The sequence below is a fragment of the Carassius auratus genome, chromosome 13 (assembly GCF_003368295.1).
Source record: "Carassius auratus strain Wakin chromosome 13, ASM336829v1, whole genome shotgun sequence".
NCBI lineage: Eukaryota > Metazoa > Chordata > Actinopteri > Cypriniformes > Cyprinidae > Carassius > Carassius auratus.
Genome location: NC_039255.1, coordinates 3,551,478 through 3,573,957, shown reverse-complemented (window position 1 = coordinate 3,573,957; position 22,480 = coordinate 3,551,478). Strand labels below are relative to the sequence as shown.

The 22,480-nt window shown below is 36.7% G+C and overlaps 1 protein-coding gene across 3 annotated transcripts in view; it reads right to left on the bottom strand.

Moving 5' to 3' along the window:
- LOC113112365 (arginyl-tRNA--protein transferase 1-like) overlaps positions 1-22,480 on the bottom strand; it is a 71,934-nt gene that overhangs the window by 32,911 nt on the left and 16,543 nt on the right. For 2 of the 3 annotated variants that reach the window (XM_026277844.1, XM_026277842.1), the window contains exons 6-9: positions 20,702-20,910; positions 15,854-15,982; positions 8,109-8,141; positions 1,742-1,923 (exon numbers count right to left, since the gene is read on the bottom strand). In XM_026277844.1, the coding sequence (XP_026133629.1) occupies positions 1,742-1,923; positions 8,109-8,141; positions 15,854-15,982; positions 20,702-20,910 (553 nt within the window). Of the gene's footprint in view, positions 1-1,741; positions 1,924-8,108; positions 8,142-13,602; positions 13,732-15,853; positions 15,983-20,701; positions 20,911-22,480 lie in introns of all 3 variants that reach the window. The other variant, XM_026277843.1, reaches the window with a different exon arrangement.

Genomic DNA, 22,480 nt, shown 5'->3' with positions numbered 1-22,480 from the left:
AATCAATGCGCTCTCTTTCACTTCTTGCTTTATTCCCTGCACAAACATGTTTCTCTTTTCCATAAATAAATCCTGCTCTTTCTTCTCTCTTCTTCTGCATTTTGTACACTTCATACTCTCTGTGTTCCTAAAAATTAGGGGGAGAAATCTTTTTTTTTTCTTGCGGGGAAAAAGAGAGGAAGATAGAGGGAAGCCAAAGCAAAATAAAAGCGCTGGAAAATTAAAGAGAAAAATAGTGTAAGGAAAAGGACGACAAACAGCGAGGTGCTGGAAGGTCATGCGGTCGCTGCCAGGTTCCCGGGTTCCCATCCCCTGGTGACAAAGCCTGGCACTCCATGAATGAGAGAGGGATAAGAAGAGGCTGTGGAACCCATTCACAAAAAAGAAAGAAAGGGCAGCCCCCTCCCTCCTGGATTTGAACCCCAGTCTCCACCCGCTCCGCGCTGGCAGCAGCTTGAAGCCTCCATTATCTCCTCTTCAGCGCTCTGACAGCCCTACACAAGCCAATTATACTACAGCGCTCACCACAGACAAGACGCCTGCTTAATATTAATGTCACACACACACACACACATTCAGAGCAGGAGATGAGAGGACCAGATTTCTCTAACTATTAAAGGAGATGTAAAAAAAAAAATAGCACTCGATGAAACAACACAACATTCACATGGGTAAAGTTTTTTTAAATAGTATATATTTTTTTTAAATAAATGTATTTTCTTTGACTGAATAAGAAAAATATACGGTTTAAAATTATTATTAATTTTAATTATTAATTACAATTATATATATATTATAAAATAAAATTATATACAGTATATCACACCAAAATAAAAAAAAGAATACATTTAACAAATAAAAAAATAAATAGAAAATGAATCAAAGGTAAGCTATTTTATATATGTTTCCATTATTACTATAATGGGAATTAAAAGTTTTTTAATTTTTTTATTTTTTATAAAATATGGTACCATGTCCAGACACAATGTTCTAAATACATTTTTTTAAATAATCCTACATTGATCCTAAAAAAAATCTAAATCAACCTCTATTTTATTCATGATAAATATTCTTTTTTTATTATTATTGTTATGACTTAGGGGTTAAATAGGACAAAATTTGACCAAAACTCTCTAAATGAATTTTCAGCACGTTTAGGTTTTGGAGGAACCTCACTGTGTTTGTCTTTGCTGGCCATTCATCATTATTTGAATCGTCCAGCGCAGCACGCTCAGACAGTCTCACTCAATCACACTGACACACAACAGCACAAAGACACTGACCCGCGGCTGCTCTGGACACAACACAGCCCCACGCACAATCTCCACTTCTCACTCGCACCTTCTTTTTATTCTCCTGTCTGTGAGAAATGAGGCTCCCGAGGCCTCCAGACACCCAAAACTGAGAACAACACACACACACACACACATCTGGCATCTCCTGTAAAGTGTAACCTAATCAGGTGAGCAGCCCATGTGAAATATGTACACACATATGTGAAACACAAAAAAATATAGGCATTTGGGTGTGTATGGTTGTGTTTTGAAAATAATATGCATTCAAACTCAGGATGGATTCCTGTGCTGTTCATCTGCAGCATGAATGCTGCTAAACTTTTTTTGGGGAGGTAGTGTAGCCTAGTGGCTAAAGGTTTGGGCTGGTGACCAAAAGTCTCAAACTCGTTTATGTTTTTGCCTAAAAAGCTCAGAGATTAGAGTGAATTTATGATTGGCTGACCAACCTGAGAGCAGAGTAGGTGCCCAGTGAGAGCGAGGAGAAGTCGGGGTGATAGTAGAGGTACACCGACGACACACAGGAGGGCAGGATGTCCAGAACTCCTACAGCTACTATTCTGCCATCCAACCAATACTGCTGATGAAACGAGCCGTAGCCCACATCAGGACCATCAGGAGCCGTCTCAGCCTGGAGAAGATGAGCACAAGTCAGAGAGAGAACATCACTTATTATTATAAACATTTAATTATTATTATTTGTAGCCTTTCGCCTCTTTTTATTGGATGTTGAAAACTCTGCTGGTCAGACATTACTCACATTATATATATATGGTGGAAAAAGTGGAAAAAGAAGAAAAAATGTTTATATTCATTAAAAATGTTTAATTAAAATCATTTAAAATAACATTTACTATTTTAATATATTGTTTTAAATGTAATTTATTCCTGTGATGCAAATCAGAAATTTTCAGCATCATTACTCCAGTCTTCTGTGTCACATGATTCTTCAGAAATCATTCTAATATACTGATTTGCTGCTCAAGAAACATAGTATAGGGAAAATAAAGAGCATACTAGAAAGGGAACAGCTTTTTAGTCATCACCAAACATCCTGATTTTATCCATGATGAACAGGATATTCAATTAGAAAAAACATAAAGGGTGAGACTTTTTATTTTATTTTTATTTAAATATTTTATTGACATTTATTTTTTGAGTATACTGATGAACTGTACAGAATAAGACCTGGAACAGTCAGTTTAGATACACTTTAAACTTTAAATTGAATTTCCAGATTTCTGATTTTCAGAATTTCCAATATTATATCATGCAAATCAATTAAATAAATGAAAACTTCATGAAATATGTTCCTGTGTGTGATCCTGTGTCAATCAATGATCAAACAATCTGAAAGTCTGAGCTTGCAAAGGAACAGTGTGTACAGTAGCTTGCTAATAGTTCCCACATGTGGGCCGAGAGCAGAGGTGTGTGTGTGTGTGTGTGGTAAACGTCCATGCCAGGCGCACACACAAACTACAAGAGGCCATTTAATAAAAATCCTTGCATGAACAGAATCAATCTCCACTCTGAAAGCCTGGGCAGGAGGGACAGAGGGGCTGTTTTTACCCTGTGTGTGAAGGTGTGTGTAAATCAGTCGAACCACAAAAAAAAAACAACTACCACTACGGTTATGTCTGAAGATAAAAGCCCACATTCCTTCACGGGACATGAATGCATTCGTGTATGAATATATGTCTGCTGTTTTGGACGGCTGTAAAACCTCAAACCGTTACCTGCTCGAGATCATATTTCCCACTTAAACCTTTAAACTGGCTTTTTTCAGTCAAGTGGCTTATTGAGGAGGGTGTTTTATTCAGCCTGGTCCAGCTACGAGACTTCAAACGTCTGGGCGGGAGGGGGCCTACCCACCCATAGCCGTAACGGGATCCTTCGGCCCATCTGGGTCCAGTTAGCCCTGCAGGAAGCCGGCTCGTTATCACAACACCAGGGGAGCGACTCGGCCAATCCCATCAGTATGAGAGGCTTTAGACACTGCTGTGCCACGGTCACTCACCTCCAAATTAAAACCAACACACAAACTCCAAAAACGCCACTCACAATGTTTTTAATGGTAAAGCCTGTAAAACCCTGTTACGGCAAGGTTCCTTACTCTATACGGTGAAAAAGTCCTGAAACAGATTTTAGTCCTTTAGGAGCATGTTAAATGAACAGTATATCGGTTCTATAAATAAACCTGTTTTAATTTAAGTTCAGTCCTGTAAAACCTAGCATCTTCCAAAGTCCAAACTTTACTCTGTTCACAACATCCCTAGAGAGGTGTTACAGTAAACCCCTCATTTCCCCGGCGAGGACCACATTCCACATATGTATAGGATATTCAAAGTGCTTGTCCAGCAGGTTGGCGCTTTAAACTAGCTGTCAGTATTAAGCAAACACAGATCTCAAGATGAAGGTGCTTTCATAGAGCGGCTAGTGGTGATGATTAAGGGCTTGCGGTGAAACGGAGAGCCCCTTCTCAATCTGCCTTCTGGCACCACATGTGCCGGGCCCCGTTTCTGTCAGAACCAGACCGGACTCAAATCCAACGCCTGTCATGCTAACTTACCCTCCGGCAGCGGAGAGCCACTAAAAGAACGTTAAGCTCTCAGCACCACCTGACAGCTGCCCATCTTTCATCCATAATGATCTGACGGAATGTTCTAGATGGTGTTTTCACTCCGTTTTAATGAAACGCAGCCCCCGCAGAAGTATTTCACGGTAAAAGTATCAGACATGTTTACACAGCCATGACCTAAGTGCGGAAAATGGCATCACCTTGACCCCGGGATCACCTCGCCGGACAGCCTAATGACTGCGTCTGTGCACACAGATGAGGCCAACAATAAAGGCAGGGGCCCAAATCACAAGCATATGGTGCTCTGTGTCGCTCTTTGTTTGGCTGGCTTTCTCTAGTGTGCAGTGGCGTGCTAAGCGTCCGTTTGCAGTCTGCAGAGGGGACGCCAGCAGGCTGTTTGTCAGGCGGATGGGTAGCAAAACAGTGACTACTCTATGTCATAGAAACAATAAGAGAGGTTAATGCATGCAGGAAACCATCCAACCAGATTCCATCATACAGGAGGCTGCACTCATACACTGATGCATGTACAGTATCAGAATAGCATTGTAGAATAAGAGACGAGATCCCTTGATAATACAAATGTATAAATTATACTATTTAAATAATGTGTGTTTTGTTTGTAAAATTTACAATAATAAAAATAACTTACATATAAATACAATACATTTATTCATAATTTATTAATATAGTATTTTAGGGGGGAAACGTATAAAAGATTTGTCAGAATATAATTATGTGTGTGTTTGTGTGTGCATTAAATTTATAATAACAATAATTTACACAAAGCTAATTATTTTATTTGTGTTTATGTATATGGAAAATATAAAAAGATTTAATAAAACAAAAAATATAATACTATAAAATAGTTTATGTACTAAAAAAAAAAATCCCATAATATATTTTACATGTATGCAATGATTTGTATCGTAAAAAGTGCTATACAAATAAACTTGAATTTAACTGAATTATTTTATGATGACAAGTCATGCCTGAAATCTGATGCCTGAAATCACCCTATAGCATATAACAGATAACCCCGATGTACACTGTGAGAGGCACATACAAATAAAACTAACTTGAATGTAGTACAATAGAAAATAAAAACCCCCATTATATTATATTACAGAACACAGAAATTATTCCCACAAAGCATTAAATGTCATAGAATTATTCCTCAAACGTGGCCCTGGAGAGTCACTGGAAATGCAGCAGGACTCAAATGTTATTCGAGTCACACAGAGGCACTCTAAACTCAGCACTCATTAGACGCAGCTCTCAGCGACGGCTCATTTAACCCCACGTGGAAACAGCAACGCTCGATTACGGCTGCCATTTTTCTCCGAGCCTCCACTCACGGCATGCTCCCTCTGTGGCACAGATGCAATGCCTGTCCTGGATACATGCAGGCGTGTGGAGCTCTGATTATGAGGATGTGTTTATTAATGCGCTAACGATTTCATTGTGCATCCTTCAGATGAGAATATGTGTCATGCTGACAGAGGCACAGACAGTTGAAGCCCAAGTCACTGGAATTAAAAAATAAAGGAAAATTATGACATAAATAATGTCCCACGAATATGTGTGCACACGCATGTGGAAAAACGGGAATGGGGCAAAGGCAGGGTTTGAGGTCTATAAAACCTTGACGACTAATTACACAACACCACTGTTAATGAGCATTTCCCCTTAGGACAGACATTTCAGGTCAATAAAAAAACATTAAAAAAAAAACAAAGTAGAAACAGACATACAAATGCAACACAGGCACGCATCAGGAGAAGGGCATCTCAGTGAACGCCATGTGATACACACGTGAACAAACACACACACACACACACACACCTAGATAAACACAAGCAGGTGAAGGAGTCTAATGCATGCTAATGGCATATCCACAATTATGTTCCTTAACTTTTGACTTTCCAGGCGAAGTTCAAATAGTGTTATTGTTCACGCATCTTTAAGTGAGCGGATACACCACAAGCGCACTCGGTTCTGCACATGATGCCAACTGCCCCTTTAAGATTTCTACACGAAGAATCTTACTTTATCTGTGCATGAAATAAAAGAGTCCTTTAAATAGCACTATATTAGCATAGTCTTTCTATAATGTAGTACTAATCATATAATCTAATTAAAGCATCATTTATTGAGCTAAACAAGTGAAACTAGTTTTGGTCAGTAAGATTTTAGAAATTAATACTTTTATTCAACAAACCATTTAATCAGATCAGAAGTGACAGTAAAGTCATTTACAATGTTACAAAAGATTCTTTTTTTTTTTTTTTAAAGCTGGTCTTTAGATTTTTCTATTTATCAAAATTTTATAATAAGTTCTAAAATAATTTCAATTAATGTTTCTATTTATGTGTCACAGTTTAAACATAAATATTAAGCAGTACAGCTTAAGAGTAATGATGCTGAAAATACAACTTTGATCACAGGAATAAATGACATTTTACAATATATTACAACAGAAATCAGTCATTTTACATTACTGGCATTGAATTATAATAATGAAATTGTCCAATAGTGACATCAGCAGTAAAGTTACGGTGGGAGTGTGTGTCTCTCCTGCCTCCCCTGACCCCACTGAATTTTTAGAGACACCATATACAGAGCGGTGGGTTTGGGAATTAAAGAGGGGAAGTCACATGAGAGAAGGGAATACCTCCATCGCGAAATGACTGGAAATGATTGGTTATGATTGGTTTATGGTTGGTTCATGTGATAAATCCCACCTCTTCTGTTTGTGCGAGTTCCACTTTCACAAATGAGTCTGAATGAACAATATAACGCCATTAACAACTCACACACTTATATAGCACCACTTTGCCAAATCCAACTTCAAATGTCCTGAAAACATGATCTGTGGGGGTTTTAGGGAGCAATCAGCTTGTTGAAATTAAAGGTGCATCTCCGCATCTGTGACCAGTGTTAACCGAGCTCTGATAACCTGAAAATTAGTTTAATATTAAAAAGAACAGTCATAAGTGTCAATTTTTCGAAATTGAGATTTACAAATCATCTGAAAGCTGAATAAATAAGCTTTCCATTGATGTATGGTTTGTTAGGATCAGACTATTTGCAGAATATTTGGCCAAGATTCAACTATTTGAAAATCTGGAATCTGAGGGAGCAAAAGAATCAAAAAAATGAGAAAATCATCTTTAAAGTTGTCCAAATGAATTCTTAGCTATGCATATTACTAATAAAAAATTAAGTTTCAATATATTTATGGTAGGAAATGTGCAAAATTTCTTCATGGAACATGATCTCTACTTTATATCCTTGTATAATTTTGACCCATAAAATGTACTTTTGGCTATTGCTACAAATATACCCCAGTGACTTAAGACTTAAGGTTTTAGAATTAAAGATATATAGAATTTAAATATATTTGTACCATGCCATAGTATTTTTCTGTAATTCAAAAAGCTCTTTTTTTATGGAAAAGCAACGTCAATAAGATGTCCAACCTCCTCCATTCAACCACATGTTAACATCCCAAACATCACCAAACATTTGCCTAGTCACATTTTCTCTTTAATGACCTCTTCTGCTCCTCAATAATAAAGTAACACAACAAGAGGATTCTTAACACTGGCATCTGGACATGACAGAGACACGGTCATCTGTCAGGGACAATTTCACATCACAGTCAACTCTTTGTTTGTGTCCCGTGTGTGTGGTCATGCCATGCTGCACAGAAATGTGGTTGGTTTGGACAACACTTGAAACTTTTTTCCATTGATTCATGAGAACAATTACACTGCTACCCAGAGAGCCGTTTCCACATGTTGTTTGTCTCACTGCGGCTCTCCTATAGACTGCACAAAATTAACATTGTTCCTCTTATGTGGCATTACCCTAAGGTTTTATACAAATATATGAAAGTATCTCACAAAGCCCGTCAAGAATCTCTGAGTCATATTCTCCTTTAAAATCAAAAGAAAACAAATATAGTTTTGTATAAAGAGGTTCTGTGCAAAATCATTTCTAAGTAATTATAATGACCACCAATGGAAACTATATGCGTACTTTGAGTTCTTCAGCAGAACCAGGATTTGACTAGAAACCATAAGAAATGTTAAGATTATGATCCATATGGAACTACTGATGAAAGTGATTAAATCATCTGCTTTAAGACTAAACTGGACCTGTGCAGTTTCAAAGGGAAATCCTCTGAATTGGACAAGACTTCAGAAAGAGAGGCAATTCTAAAAAAGACTTACCTCTAAAGGAGAGTCACAGAGGAACCTCTTGAACTGTGAGGGGAAAGAGGTAAGAAAAATGTGTTACTTTACATTCATGTACATATGACAAAATACAAAAGATCTAGTTGGTAGGCAGTCTCATGAATACAGCTGAGCACATTTGATATGGCCTTTTGCATGATTTTATCAAACATCTGTCCTGTAACCTTTGCTAACTCAAATCCCTTATTAAACTGCTAATGCCTGACAAGGGTTCATTCGATCTATTATACCTACACACAATCATGCACATAGAAAACGGAGTAAAGATTAATGACAACATGTCTGCAAACAACATTTTGCAGTGCTGGGCTGGGTGCGATGCTCGAACAAACAGATCAATGCTTTAAATCTTCAATTGAACTTTCAAATGTTTTAATTCTCCTTTATCGAAGAGAGTTGAAATAAACTTGGCTCAACAACAAAACACACAATTGTGACTTTTGTAATCACACTGATGTAAGACATTTAATATTGTTGACTTAATTTCCCAATGAGTAGCTGTTCAGTCATTAGTTTGTTTTGGCCCGAAGCGAGGCGGCAGTAGCTGGATAGCATTGTGAAGAAGGAGAAAGAGCGAGACGTTTATTCAAGGAGCTTTTTAATAACTTGATCTTTGCTAAAGCATTTTCTTCAGTGCCATGGTGGAATTTAGTTGTTATTGATGACTGACAGATGATTTGGGTAGTGTGTTCCTCTGTTTAAATCACAAATAAGGCCTAGAAATGACAAAAAAGACAAAAGAACACACACTCACACAGCATGTTAGGACACAAAACACATTTGACAACCACGCACAAGGCAGACAAGAGTGCTTATTTGGCAAAATACTACTGAAAATGAATGATGTCAAGTTGCTTTAAATCGCGGCACCCTATTAAATATAATAAAAAATATATATCTTGTCAGCTACAAGTGACTAATTCCAAAAAATAAAATAAAATGAATAAAACCTTTAATGGCACATTCAGTAGCATGTGAGCTGGTTGTCAATGCTTATCTACAGACCTGTGAGAGAGATATAATTAATCTACATTCATTCCATTAGGCTTGAAGAAACCTTTGAATGAAGCCGCTGCTTCCAGATCTTCATCAGAATAAATTAGATGGAATTACATTTGGTTCCATGTATCCCCCTCCATACAGACACACACAACGAGGGTCTGGTAGTAATTGGGCAAAACCAGGCTCCTGTGGTTTAAAATGCTACAAAACGAGCGTGAGCAGCTTTGCTCATTGGACGGCGAGAGGGTTGGAGAGAATTAGTCAGCAGTTACAAACTCCATATGGTGAATTCTGCATCTGTGTTGTTTAGAGGATAACAGCGTATGTGGGTTGGGAATCAAGAATAGTCCTAAATATACTACAACCACACAATTTATGATATTCGGTTTCGTTAAAAGTCCTTGAAAGATATACACTTTTCAGAGAACTGTTATACTGCATGGCTTATATCAACAACTTATTGCAATAAGGCTCAGTTTGTTTACATCTCCAGGTGGTTGTGAAAGAGAGACGTATTGTTGGGAAAGTGGAACTGAGAACTGAGAAGGGATATGGGAGAGGGGTGCAGGGAGTCGCTCGAGGGGTAAAAGCTGCCAAAGACTCTCTCCTGTGCTGCCAGGCACTCAACAGGGGGGTTTGTGGGTAACGGCTCTATGAGAGAGGACAACGCAGCCTTGCATATTTCCATTAGTCTTCATGCTGATCTCCTGGAGCCTGGCAGCCGTGACCCAGCCTGGTTACTAACTTAGACTGGACAACATTAAGATTTACATTAACATGCATAGAAGAAAAGAAAAGAAGTTAAAAAGAGAAAGAGACAGAGAAAAGAAAAAAAGAACAGAAATAAAAAGGAAAATAAAGAGGTGAAAAAGGAAAGACAAAAATAAAGTAAAAGAAAAAAGTAAGAAAAGAGAAAAAAGGGAAAGAAAAAAATGGAAAAGGAAAATACTAAAAGGACTAAAAAAGAAATAAAATGGAAAAATAAATTAAAAATCAAAAGAATAAAGAAAAGGGAAAAGAAGAAAAAAGAAAAGAAAAAATGAAGAAAACTTGAAAGGAATAGCAAAAAATACAATTGGAACTATTAAAATGAGAAGAAAAAAAGAAAATGAAGAAATTAATAAAATATTGGAAAAGGAAATAAAATAAGAAAAAAAATCAAATCAGGAATAAAGAAGAAAAAAGTAATGCCTTTCTCTCTCCAAACCAAGTTTCTGACATGACCAAGCCCTTTAATTTCTCAACCTCTCCAATCCAACTTTTTATTACTCAGTCAATACCTGGTGAAAAAGTAGTTTTCTCTAATTAAATCCTGATGTTGAAAGAGAAATCTGTTATTAAACACAAGCATTCATGCTTTTTTCATCAGTGTCATTCTCTCTGTAGCCCTTCTTCAAATCTTGTTCTGAAATGTTCCAAAAAGGCCTTTTGTGAAAGCAAAAAGGTGAACTCGAACCAAAAGTAGGAAGTGAAATGGCTCAGCAAGGATTTAAATCTCTGCTCATCTGAAATTAGGCAGAACGTAGTGAACGTCCTTAACAGACCATGAAATCAACCTACATCTGTCCAAAAGGAAATATGGCAACACCATACTTCATTTAACTAGTTAAGATTTTTTAACACACATTATATATATATATTATATATAGAAAAGGAGTTTTAAGAAAAAAAGAGCTAATTTTGAAAAATGCCATGCATCATTTAACAGCAAATGCATGTACTAACACTTAAAAGTCTGAGACCCTAGTCTTTGTAAACCAATCTTTCTGGTAAGAATAAATGCACATGAATCCATTTGTGTTCCTCCTCTCCTCCCCATTCCTACTCTGTATAATTAGTTAATGTGTCATTAGGTGGAGTAAATACAGTTTTAACAGGATTTGTTGTGCTGAAAATTAGTGCCACGTGTGTAGGAAGTCAGTCACGCCTCACTACATCAGAATACAACAGCAGAACTGATTTCCTTCACACTGATTTCAAACAACACAATGACCAGAAGTCATTCGTTTCCACTGGGATTCTGAGAGAAATGGGTTATTGCACGACCAACCCACAAACTCCATCATTTACTTTAATCACAGTTTCCAAAAGAGCATTGATGATAACAGCAAATCAGCATATTAGGATGATGTCTGAAAGACACTAAAGACTGCAGTAATGGCTGCTAACAAGTCAGCTTTGCATCACAGGAATAAATAGCATTTAGAAATACATTACAATAGAAAACTGTTCTTTTAAATTGTAATAATATTTCTGAATATTTCAGTTTTTACTGTATTTTTTTAATCAACTAAATGCAGACTTGGAGAGCCAGAAAGACTTCTGTCAAAAACATTTTAAAATCTTTCCAACCCAAAACTTTAATTTCTTAATTAATTTCATGATTAAAATTCCCACATTTTACGAGCATGAGGATGTATTCATTTGCTGCTGGCAGAGCCGGTTTCCAGGCCTAAGGGTGACAAAGGCCTCTCAAAGACAAAGAATATTTGCAAAATATCCGTTTTTTTTTATTTTATTTTATCTATCATAAATGCAGCCTTGATGAGCATAAGTGACTACTTTGAAAATATTTAAAAACTGCCCCCAAACTTTTAAACAATAGTGTACATGTGTAGATAATGTTTCAGGTCTTAATGTAGAGTTGCACTGCATTACAACAACATGAGATGAGAGTGTCAATACTGCAAAGATAATAACTATATTTACAGAGCATTCACAAACAACAGATCCATAAGCTATTAACCTGCTGACGGACTTCAGCAAGCCTCCCTGAATGCAATAAGATCAATCTAGATTTGTCGCTAGCGCTTGCTCAATACTCTTGCTGTTAGGTCACACACACAAAAAAAGACAATTTGGTGTCTTTAGACTCCAAAAAAACATCTGGTCTATTATCAACACCACAAACTACTATCATTTTATACTCAAAAACCTTCCAAAATCAGTCACATTTCAAATGAAACCGCAATTTCACTATATTCATGACCTGTTTGTCATTCAGTTCAGTGTTGCTTTTTTATCATTCTTTATAGATAATTCGATTTTTCTCAGCCTCCCCTTGTCCTCCTGACAGGGTTTTAATAATGTAAAGATTCCCCACAAGCTCCCAGACTGCAAATGTTTCTTCTTTTATGACACGCAATTGAGTTATGGCCATGTTTTACGAAGCAGGGTATGTGTTCGACCCAGTCAAAGAAATAACACACGGTAAAAGAGTTTTACCCACTTACATCTCAACAGATCCATCCAGTCCTGATTCACTCTCTACCAAAACACTGTGAATTACTGACCAATCCAGACAATTGTTCATGTAGTTCTGCATGTACTAGAGAATTATTATAGCAGCTTTTAATTCAGCAACAGACATCTGTAATGAAACAGAGTCTTTCAGCTCTGACTCAAAATTCTACAGTCATACATTTCTACTACTGCACGACTGTTACTAAAATCATCAAGGGGGGCATTAATAGAAGATGCAATAAAAATAAAAAAACTTTGGGTTCATGAATTATACAGTATATGGACCAAAATCTGCTCAGTCAAAAAAACATTTGCAATCTTCATTTCACATTTAGCATTAACCCCTCAACAAAACAAACGTATAATAAAGTACCTTCTGTGACGTGCAATGTTCTTTGAGGAATCTACGTATATAAACATTTAGCCTCTGATTTAGCTCTTTTTATGGCAGTCATTACAAAATCAATGCATTCAGGCAGAAGCACTGTACAAAATACATAAAACCACACTGAATCTGTGAAATCTTTTTGCATATTTTACGCACATAATGCATTGAACATTTCATTTTTCATTTGAAACAATTTTAACTCAGAAGTTGCTAGCAAACTTACACTATTAATTACAAAGAAATGGCAAGCAACACATTGAACTAAATGATAAAGTATAATGAATGAAGTAGTATTTTTGTTTTATATTCTTTTATATTATAATACAATTTATACTACTATTACAATTTATATCATGGTACTATTATATATATATATATATATATATATATATATATATATATATATATATATATTACTATTTCATTAACATAATATTTTATAAAAATAATTTTTACAGTGTGGGTGGGAAAGTCTACTGATTAGATTCAAATACAAATCCAGAAATCTCTACTTTTATTTAGTAAAAAAAAAATGCAGTGTCAGTAACATCCATTTAAAACTTGATCAAAATGTCACTATAATTGGAAAACATGATGTTCGCCCATGCAAAAATTCTCTGCCACTGCTATGTGTGTGCCAGGGCATTGCTAGGGTATTCTGGGTGGTTACTAGAAGTTTCATACTTAGAGTTAGGAGTTTGTTCCTAAACTTATGTAAGAACAATAGCACAAAGAGCCAAAAAAAAAAAAGTAGATTTGTGAGTTAGTGAGCAGAGCTTTAGGTCAACCGGTTGAGCGTTTCATGTAGTTGTGAATGTGACATGTTTCTGTCTGTACCTCGCTCTCCCCGCACTCGTACGGAGCGTCACCATGAACGGTCATCTGGTAGCGGGCGTACACTGCTGCTGACTGCTGGTACGATGCCAGGAAGTCCGGGTCCTCAAAGCTGACCGGCACTAGCCTCACCTTCAGAGTGATGAAGGGACGATTAGAGGGAGGAAGAACAACAAAACACCACGGGAGGAGAACACGATTGAATAAGAAAGATGGAAGGATAATAAGAAATCAAAAAAGAATAATGAGAAATAAAAAAGGGAAATGGAAGATAGGGACAATGAAGGGAAAAGGACATGAATGTGTGGATAAGGGGAGTTGTTAATACAAAAATAATAATGAATTAATTTCAACAACACTGTATATATCTCATTTGCAGTGTTCTGTTCACATGACCTTTTAAATGTGACCCATATCAGAGCCTGGTCTGAACAGGCAATGCTTTAACTCATCACAATTTAACTGAATAAATGAGTCAATGTTGTAATTTGTTATAGGAAGCCCTGGTCTCCTTTGTATTTTTGTGCAATTCAGTTTAAAACTTAAGTAAGCAACTAACAAATTCACATCATCACTTTTGCACAATATGGCTGTCACCATACAAATAATGATTAATATTAGTGACCTTATAAACTAGTCTTATTAGGCTGACACTGGAAGTCATCAAGGAATATGATATAGTTTGGAAAATTCAAAGAGTGTAAAAGAAGCGCACAGTTACACGATTTATATTACAATATTCTGATGAATCAAAAGAAAAAATAAAGCACATAAGATATAAAGACAATTATGACAGAGTAACTTGTTTCCATGTTGAGTTAGACAGGGAAGGGAATGTGTTTCATGGATTCAAACTAAATGTAGGGAAACAGGAGGCTGAAGGTGAGGCTGGTGCACTGCGGCTGTGAAGATCTACTCAAGGCTAAAATCACATGCCTTGGACTCATACAGACTCAATGAATGTCATCTGGGCAGTGGGATAGGCACTGGTCCCTTAACAGATTTTAAAAATAAATAAATACATTAAAAAAACACCCATTCCAAACTTGATCTTTTTCAATGTACCAACTCAAGCCAAACAAAACCAGCATGTTTGAGACCAATATATGCAGCAGGGCATCAATAACATGGCACCTTTCAATGTGTACACACACACACACACACACACACATACACAAAGCATTCATAAACACTTCAATAACTTGGAACGGTCATAAAGCGAGGGCAGAAAGAACAGAAATTTATAAAAAAACCAAAGATTGAAGTGCAACGCCAATTCAGCCCAATTAACAACAAAAAAGTCCCATACAAAGCTTCCCATTTATTCTCTAATCCATTTAAACAACTTAAACATATGACAATGTTTTTATTATGTAAGCTAATGTGCTGACCTACTCATTACTCAAAAGAGCCATCTGGTCGGGTCAGACATCAACAGAACCACATCACAGCATATGTTTGTTACCACATGCAACATGCATCTATTAGCAGTGGAAGAGAATTGAACATATAAGCTTAAATATGTTATGTCACTGGGTTGATGATTTAGCTTTGGCGCTATAACAGGAAACACTGATGATGACGCAAATTAATGCTAATGAACTGTAATTTCTCACATTAGTCAAAGAATTACTAAAACTTAGAAAACATTTGCAAAACTGTAGTAAAAAACAAAAGGTGCACTACCTACAAGATGATGTTTGACTAAAATTGCTGCTTTCAGTTTGACTATTTGGAATATGAAAGTGGAAGGAAAACACCAGTATAAGAACCTAAACATCTCAACAGCATAAAAAACTCCTCATTTTACATGGACACCTGTAGAATCACTGACACACAGTGCAGATGAGAGTGTTTTCTTTATTTCCTTTCCATTACTCTTTCGCCCTCTTTTCAGGATTAGATTCATGCCGTTTCGTGGAGTTTCCGTGGCTTACCTCCATTTTTTTTCACTTATAACTGCTTCAGCCTTTCCTCATTTCCTGTCTGCTTGCTATGGGTTTCCTCCTCCTCACTGCTGTTTTAAAACACTGCTCATTAAAGTCCCTGCACTGTGATTTCTCGCTTCCAGTTGAACATTCTTTTATTTCTACCTCATGCTCTTTACCATTTCCACCCATCTTGGACTCTGTTTCATGCATCACAAGTCAAAACCCTCAAAATATTTTTTGGTTTTAACACAAAAGTAGAAGCATGGCCATGTCAAATGTGCTCAACAGCGAAGAGAAAGCCCTTCAGTGGTGGATCCCCTGACCTGGCTCTCGGTAGGTTTGTCAGGCGGGTCCTTGTGAATGACCATCTGGTAGAGTTTGTACACTTGGTACGAGGCGTCAAACGAAGCTTTGAACTGTGGACTGGGAGGGTTGGAGCGCACTAGCCTCACCTTCAACATGGGGATGAGCATCACAGGGTTAAACAGAAAAATGATAGATTGTTTTCCAAGAAACACGCCAAGATAAAGTTAAAAGTACAAACACAGCAGGAGAACATCTTATGATTTGGAATGGAAACAGAATAAAAATAAACTGTACATGCAGTCCTCTATTACAGCACATGGGTGAATCTCATGAAACAGGTCAAGAACATGAACAGGTCCAATCCAAAGGATATTAAAGGTGTAACAATACGCAACTGTTTGTTTCTTAACTGTTTGGTTCGGTTTGCTGTTGGGGTAGAGTTCATGGTATGGCACCAGCAATGTTATAGAACACTAGATTCACTTTTAATGCAATAATGATGATAATAATAATAATAATAATAATAATAATAATAATAATAACAACAATAATTGCGCTTTATTAGTTCACATAATTAATGCATTAACATAAGACTTTAAAAAATAGTTTTTAGATTTACCGAGAAATCTATTGCCTTAAAAAAGTTAATAAAATAAATTAATGCCGAAATAATGCAAACAAGTCATTGGACAACATTACATAGGCTACATATAAAAATGCATGTGCCATGGATAAATAAAATGGAACAATAAGGAAATGAATTTAATCATAACATAGTACCGTATATTTCGGACTATAAGTTGCACCTGAGTATAAGTCGCATCAGTCCAAAAATACGCCATAACGAGGAAAAAAAACATAAATAAGTCGCACTGGACTATAAGTCGCATTTATTTAGAACCAAGAGAAATCATTATTGTCTAAAGCCGCGAGAGGGCGCTCTATGCTTTCTTTGGTAGACTACAGGAGCACTGAGGGGCAGAGAGCGCCCTCTCATGGCTGGATACGGTAATGTTTTCTCTTAGTTCATTTCTCTCGGTTCATGTCAAATTAATATTGATAAATAAGTCGCACCTGAAGTCGCAGGACCAGCCAAACTATGAAAAAAACTGTGACTTATACTCCGGAAAATACGGTAACTGAATTTGACACTTGAGAGTCGCAAGCAGTTTGAGACGCGGCTGTGCGAGCTTTGGCTGAGAGCGCATTGAAGACCGTCATTCAGAGAGTGGACAAGTACTTTATATGTTAAAATAGCTTTAATGTTTAAACTGGCATGACTTAAAATGACTACAAAAGACAATTCTGTAAACTGAAACAAGGCATATTCTTTAACAGTCATGGTTTCATTATAAATGTATGTATCCTATATGACAGATTTGTTCTGCATGTAGTGTCCTCAAATGGTACCTTCCTTTCCAAAGTGATTCAAGCAATTTAAAACCATAATGGCGTTTGAAATGTCTCAGCAGGAGGTATAGCGGTACGCCATGAGAATACTGTGGTACGTACAGTGGGATGTGCTTTGCTGTTTTTTTTTTTTGGATCAGTTTGAATATCGTTACACCCCTAATATATTTATAATATACAAACACACACACACTCCGAATATTTTCATGAGATTCACTCATACATCTGCAAATCAGTGGTCAATGAAAAATCAAAGAAAACATGCTAGAATGAAAAAAATATAAAACAATGGCCCATACTCATCACATCACAACATTTGTTTGCTTGGGTAAGATTCAGCATGGGTTCAGCAACAAACTATTTATGTATTATTATTATGTATGTAAAATCTTATGTATATATAAAAGGGTGACTCTCGTGAGAACATGTCCATGTCATATTTCACCTTGAAACTAAAAAGAAAAACATTTATTTGCATTAACAAAATAGCAATTTTATATCCCAATTATGAATTACTTATTAATTATTGTGACCCAAATTACTAAATATGACCTGGGCATGTTCTTAACAGGCTTCATGAGACTCTCTAATAATATAAATTTAGATCATCAGCTGTGTAATGCAATTAGTTGTGCATTTTCTCAACAGATTTTAAAAGAAAGTTACTGTGTCTCCAGAAATGGGTTCATTTGTACACGCCATTCATTGCTAAAGAACCACTTCCTGATCCTCAATGTAATGCAAACTGTAGAGAAGACGATTACACATGACTTCCTGCACTAATGATTAAACACAGACCTGCAGTGAATCCATCTCAAAGTGTCTTCTTACTCTATACTGTTACAAAGAAAACTTCCTGAACTTCTAGCAGCAGTTGAACTGGCTTTCATTATACTGCATTAGCAACCAGTCAAACACAGGAAATGATGTAAAGCTAAAATAATATATATATATATAAGAATGGGTGATTTGAAGAAGTAGTCCAAGACATGGTGAAGTTTGGCCGGTCAAGATGCATTACAAATTAATAATTAATAGAAAACTTCCTTGATTCTTATTAAAATAAGCATATACATTTACAAAATGCAGGTCACAACTATTAATATACATGACAGTCAAGTCATTCTGTGACACTCTGTAGACCAAGTGAGACTAAGCCTCTTTTAACTTGCTGTGTAACGTGTAAAACTGTGTGGGATCAGATGTTGTGTTTGATTAGTAAAACTGAGCTTGACATCTCACACGATCATCTGTGTTTGCACAAGGAAAAACTGGCCTCAGAAGTGAGGAGGCAAAGCAAAATGCAATCCTCCAAGAAACATTTAATTGACTGGCAAAGCTGTTCCTAATTAAAGGACCTCTCACTGAGACACTTTCATTGGACGAGGGGCTTATAGTTCACAAGTACCCCAAAAGAGCATGATGGGAGATTTAGCTCCAGTTTTATTTTATTTGGCCCTCACTGGACATCTCTTATTATTGCTTGGCCAAGTAAATGAAGATATTTGCGACTTTAGTTTCAGATAAACATAAGTAAAGTCTTTTAATCTGTAGGGCGATTCTCTTGAGATCTAGACATTTGATTAAGTGTGTGAGGAGTAACCAAGACAAAGAGAGAGAAGCGCTGTCAAAACTGGGGTGAAAGAGGGTAGAAGAAATCTATACAAATCACAACTTGTCAAGATTTTCAATGTGGAGAGTTAGAATGTGCCTCTACTGCCCTCCGCAGGTGTATTTGGGTGATATTGATAACTGCATTCTATCATAAATCTTGAGAAGACATAGACACATACACACTTTAAAAAGTACTTTAAAGTAATGTTCTGGGTTCAATACGAGTTAAGATTGAGCAAAAAGCTTTTGTGACATAATGAGGACTTCTTTAGGTTTAAAAATAAATAAAAATAAATAAATAAAAAGATCAAGGTTATAGTAAACAGGCAGTGCACGTTCATTCTAATATAAATGTATAAAGTTTCAAATTAAAAATTTCCATTCAAATTTTGAAGTCTAGAAGATATTTCATTAAATGTTTTTGAAAGAAGCTCACCAAGGCTGCATTTATTTATTTAAAAAAATAAAAATACAGCAAAACCTGTATTGTGTATATTGTGAAACTGTTTTGTATGTGAATATATTGTGAAATCTAATTAATTCTTGTGATTTTTTTTTGTTGTTGTCATTGTTGCATTCAATACTACAATCTTCATAGTGACATGATCCTTCAGAAATCATTCTAAAAATAAAACAATACATTTAAATAATGTAAAATATATAACAAAAAAAAAACAACTTTTGAATGTATTACAAGAAATATTTTGTGTGTATATATTTTTGTAAAGTTACATCCAATCTTTCAACAAGCAAACCTGTTGAGGTTTTGCATACGATGAAAGTAAAGGCAGACAGAGAAAGGATATCAGACAATAATGCCTTCAGAATACCTGGAATATAGCATTTCAGTTTCATTGTTACACGTCGTTTAATTATATGACAGATTCATTGCATGGAAAAGCCCTGCTCAGATCTCCTTTTCTATGTCATGAAAAAAGAGTAAACTATTCTTTCAATATGTACTGAACCCAGAACAGTCATATATTAAACTTAAAGTAATATCTTCCCTGTCGAACAAAGAATGTTCCACTTACAGTGTGCTGTGGATTATAAAACACACTCCACACGTGTCTGATTAGCTGTATGTAAACATCTCATTAGGCCGGGTGTCTCTGACGTCCCTCTCCGAGGGCTTAATGACCCCACAACTGAGATTTACTGAAATTAGCCCTAACACCCCCATTTCCCAAGTGATAAAATGAGGTCTGGAAAGGAAAGATATGATACTCCACACACTGTATTAAACACATCTGTTTTCATTAATATGCACCAGATAGATAGTGGCAACAAACTACATCAAACTACACTCAACAAGAGTCTGTCACACAAATTACACTCTTGAATAAACAAATGCACAAATTGTTTGTTTGCATGAGAAAGTTTGTGGTTTTGTACACAAGAGCTGCTTCTAGTCCTGGCCGTGAAGACTCAGATTATCTCATGTGTTGTTTCTAAGCTGAACCACTAACCTTGTTCAGACAGCAGTGACATTGACTGCTATCCACTTAAGATAATTGAATGACATGTTGGAAGTCAATCAAATTAGTCCAGTGGACGAGCTAATCGAGGGATGATTCAGCCCAGTGCTGTCTCCAAGGACAATCACATTTGGGGTATAAGCTGGTCTTTCATACAGACTTGCTTAGAAAGCAGAAACATTGGCTGTTTACCCATGCTGACTTCACCCAAGCAATCACAGCAAAAACAGGAGAGGACAGCTTGGAATATTTAAACAGGATACTCAACTACTGTGATAGTTACAGCGTTGAGATTGGTGCATCCTCTCTTGCTTTGGCCTGCTTCAGTTACTTGATTACATACAAGCAAAGTTGATGTGCTACCTCTAGACGGTGCAGAGGGTCATTGGGTAAGGACTCCGTAATGAACTCCTCCAAAGACTTGGGCTGATTAGATGAAGATTTTGATGGGGAGGGATCCACAGAGGAAGACTTTGCTTCTTGCTGCTTCTGCTGCTCCTTTTGAAGTCGTCTCTCTTTCCTGATGTCCTTAGCTTTCCGACCCAGAGGCCTGCAGGGATCGGCTCCCTTACCTAGATTTAAGAAAACAACAATGATAGAAGATGTGAGCTGACTAAAGCACAAATTGACAGTACAAGCATTACTGCATTGTCCTATCCTCAAGCAGTTACACTACTGTTCAAAAGTTTGAGGACGCTACGGTTTATTTTTTCATGTTTTTAAAAGAAGTTTCTTTATCTGTCCAAGGCTGCATTTATTTGACCAAAACGACAGTAAAAACACTAATATTGTGAAATATTTTTGTACAATTTTAAATAACAATTTTCTATTTGAATATATAGTTAAATGTAATGTATTCCTGTGATCTAAAGCTGAATTTTCAGCATCATTACTTCAGTTTTCAGCGTCACATGAACTTCAGAAATCATTCTAATATGCTGATTTATTTGCTTTGATGCATTTTGTTTTCTTTTTCATAAGTATTTAATATACAAAAAGTTCATAAAAACTGGAGGAATTTGAAACATCCTTTTGTAACATTGTAAATGTTTTTTTGTGCTTGATTTAATGCGTTCATGCTGAATAAAAATATTACTTCCTTTAAAAAAAGGTGGAGAACGATTTCATCCATGATGAATTTATACAATGCTGTCAAATGGGTGTTTTTACAGGTTTTTCAGCTTGCAAACATATTCATTTCTTAGCCTTTCGAATAATGTGCACTGAAAATCACACACATTAAGACCAAGAAAGTAATGGGGTCAATGTTGATTTCATAGCTATATGTGGCATGTGTAATGTTTAAGAACGCACGCCCAATGGGCAGAGGAACACCCTGTGTCTAAAACATGTCAAATAAATAGTTCAGCACAGTGGAAAACTTGACATCTCCAAAAAGAGCAGAGGAAAACCAGCAGGAGGAGTCTGAAAAACCTGCGTCCATTTACAGACTACCACATAAACTGTAAGAGGCAGAGCAGTGAAGACTACAGGAGAGGTATAATCAGTAACAGGTCTTGAGCACATCCCACATTTGGAGCGGTTTTGCTGGGTGTGAGAGCATGGTTCTGTAAGCGGCTCGCAGGCACGTTTGTGAACGGTAGGAGAGTGTGATCCTTCGAGCGGGTTACGAGCACGATGTGTGCGCTCCAACGAGTCCTCTAGTTTGCATTAGTAAGCACAGGGCCGGGTCCTCCTGTTTAGATGGAAGTCATCTGCGCTCCTCTGAAATCATGACATCATCACAGCTGTAAAACAACACAGCCTCTGTTTGTTGACTCCCGCTGCTTTTGCGAGGATTGTTCAGGCCAATTGCAGGTTTAAATGAAAGTGTCAGGGTGGTTGTTCATTTGCCCTGAAGGAAACCGAAGGAGGTGGTATTCCCAGATCGAGAACGACAGGCAACGGTCAGGAAAAGGGGGGACGGAGAGGGTCATTGCATCAGTTACTGTTTCAGAGTGTGTGGCGGTGGCAGCTGGCCATCCATTTTCTATTGAGAAGAGATTAGACGGTGGTCTATACGGTGAACAGTAATGGTGTAATGCTGAGCTAACGCTTGGACACACACTCCAGTCATGACCTTCATCTCTGAAAACTGTCAAGCACCCAATCACCTTATTTTACCTCAAAATACACATATCC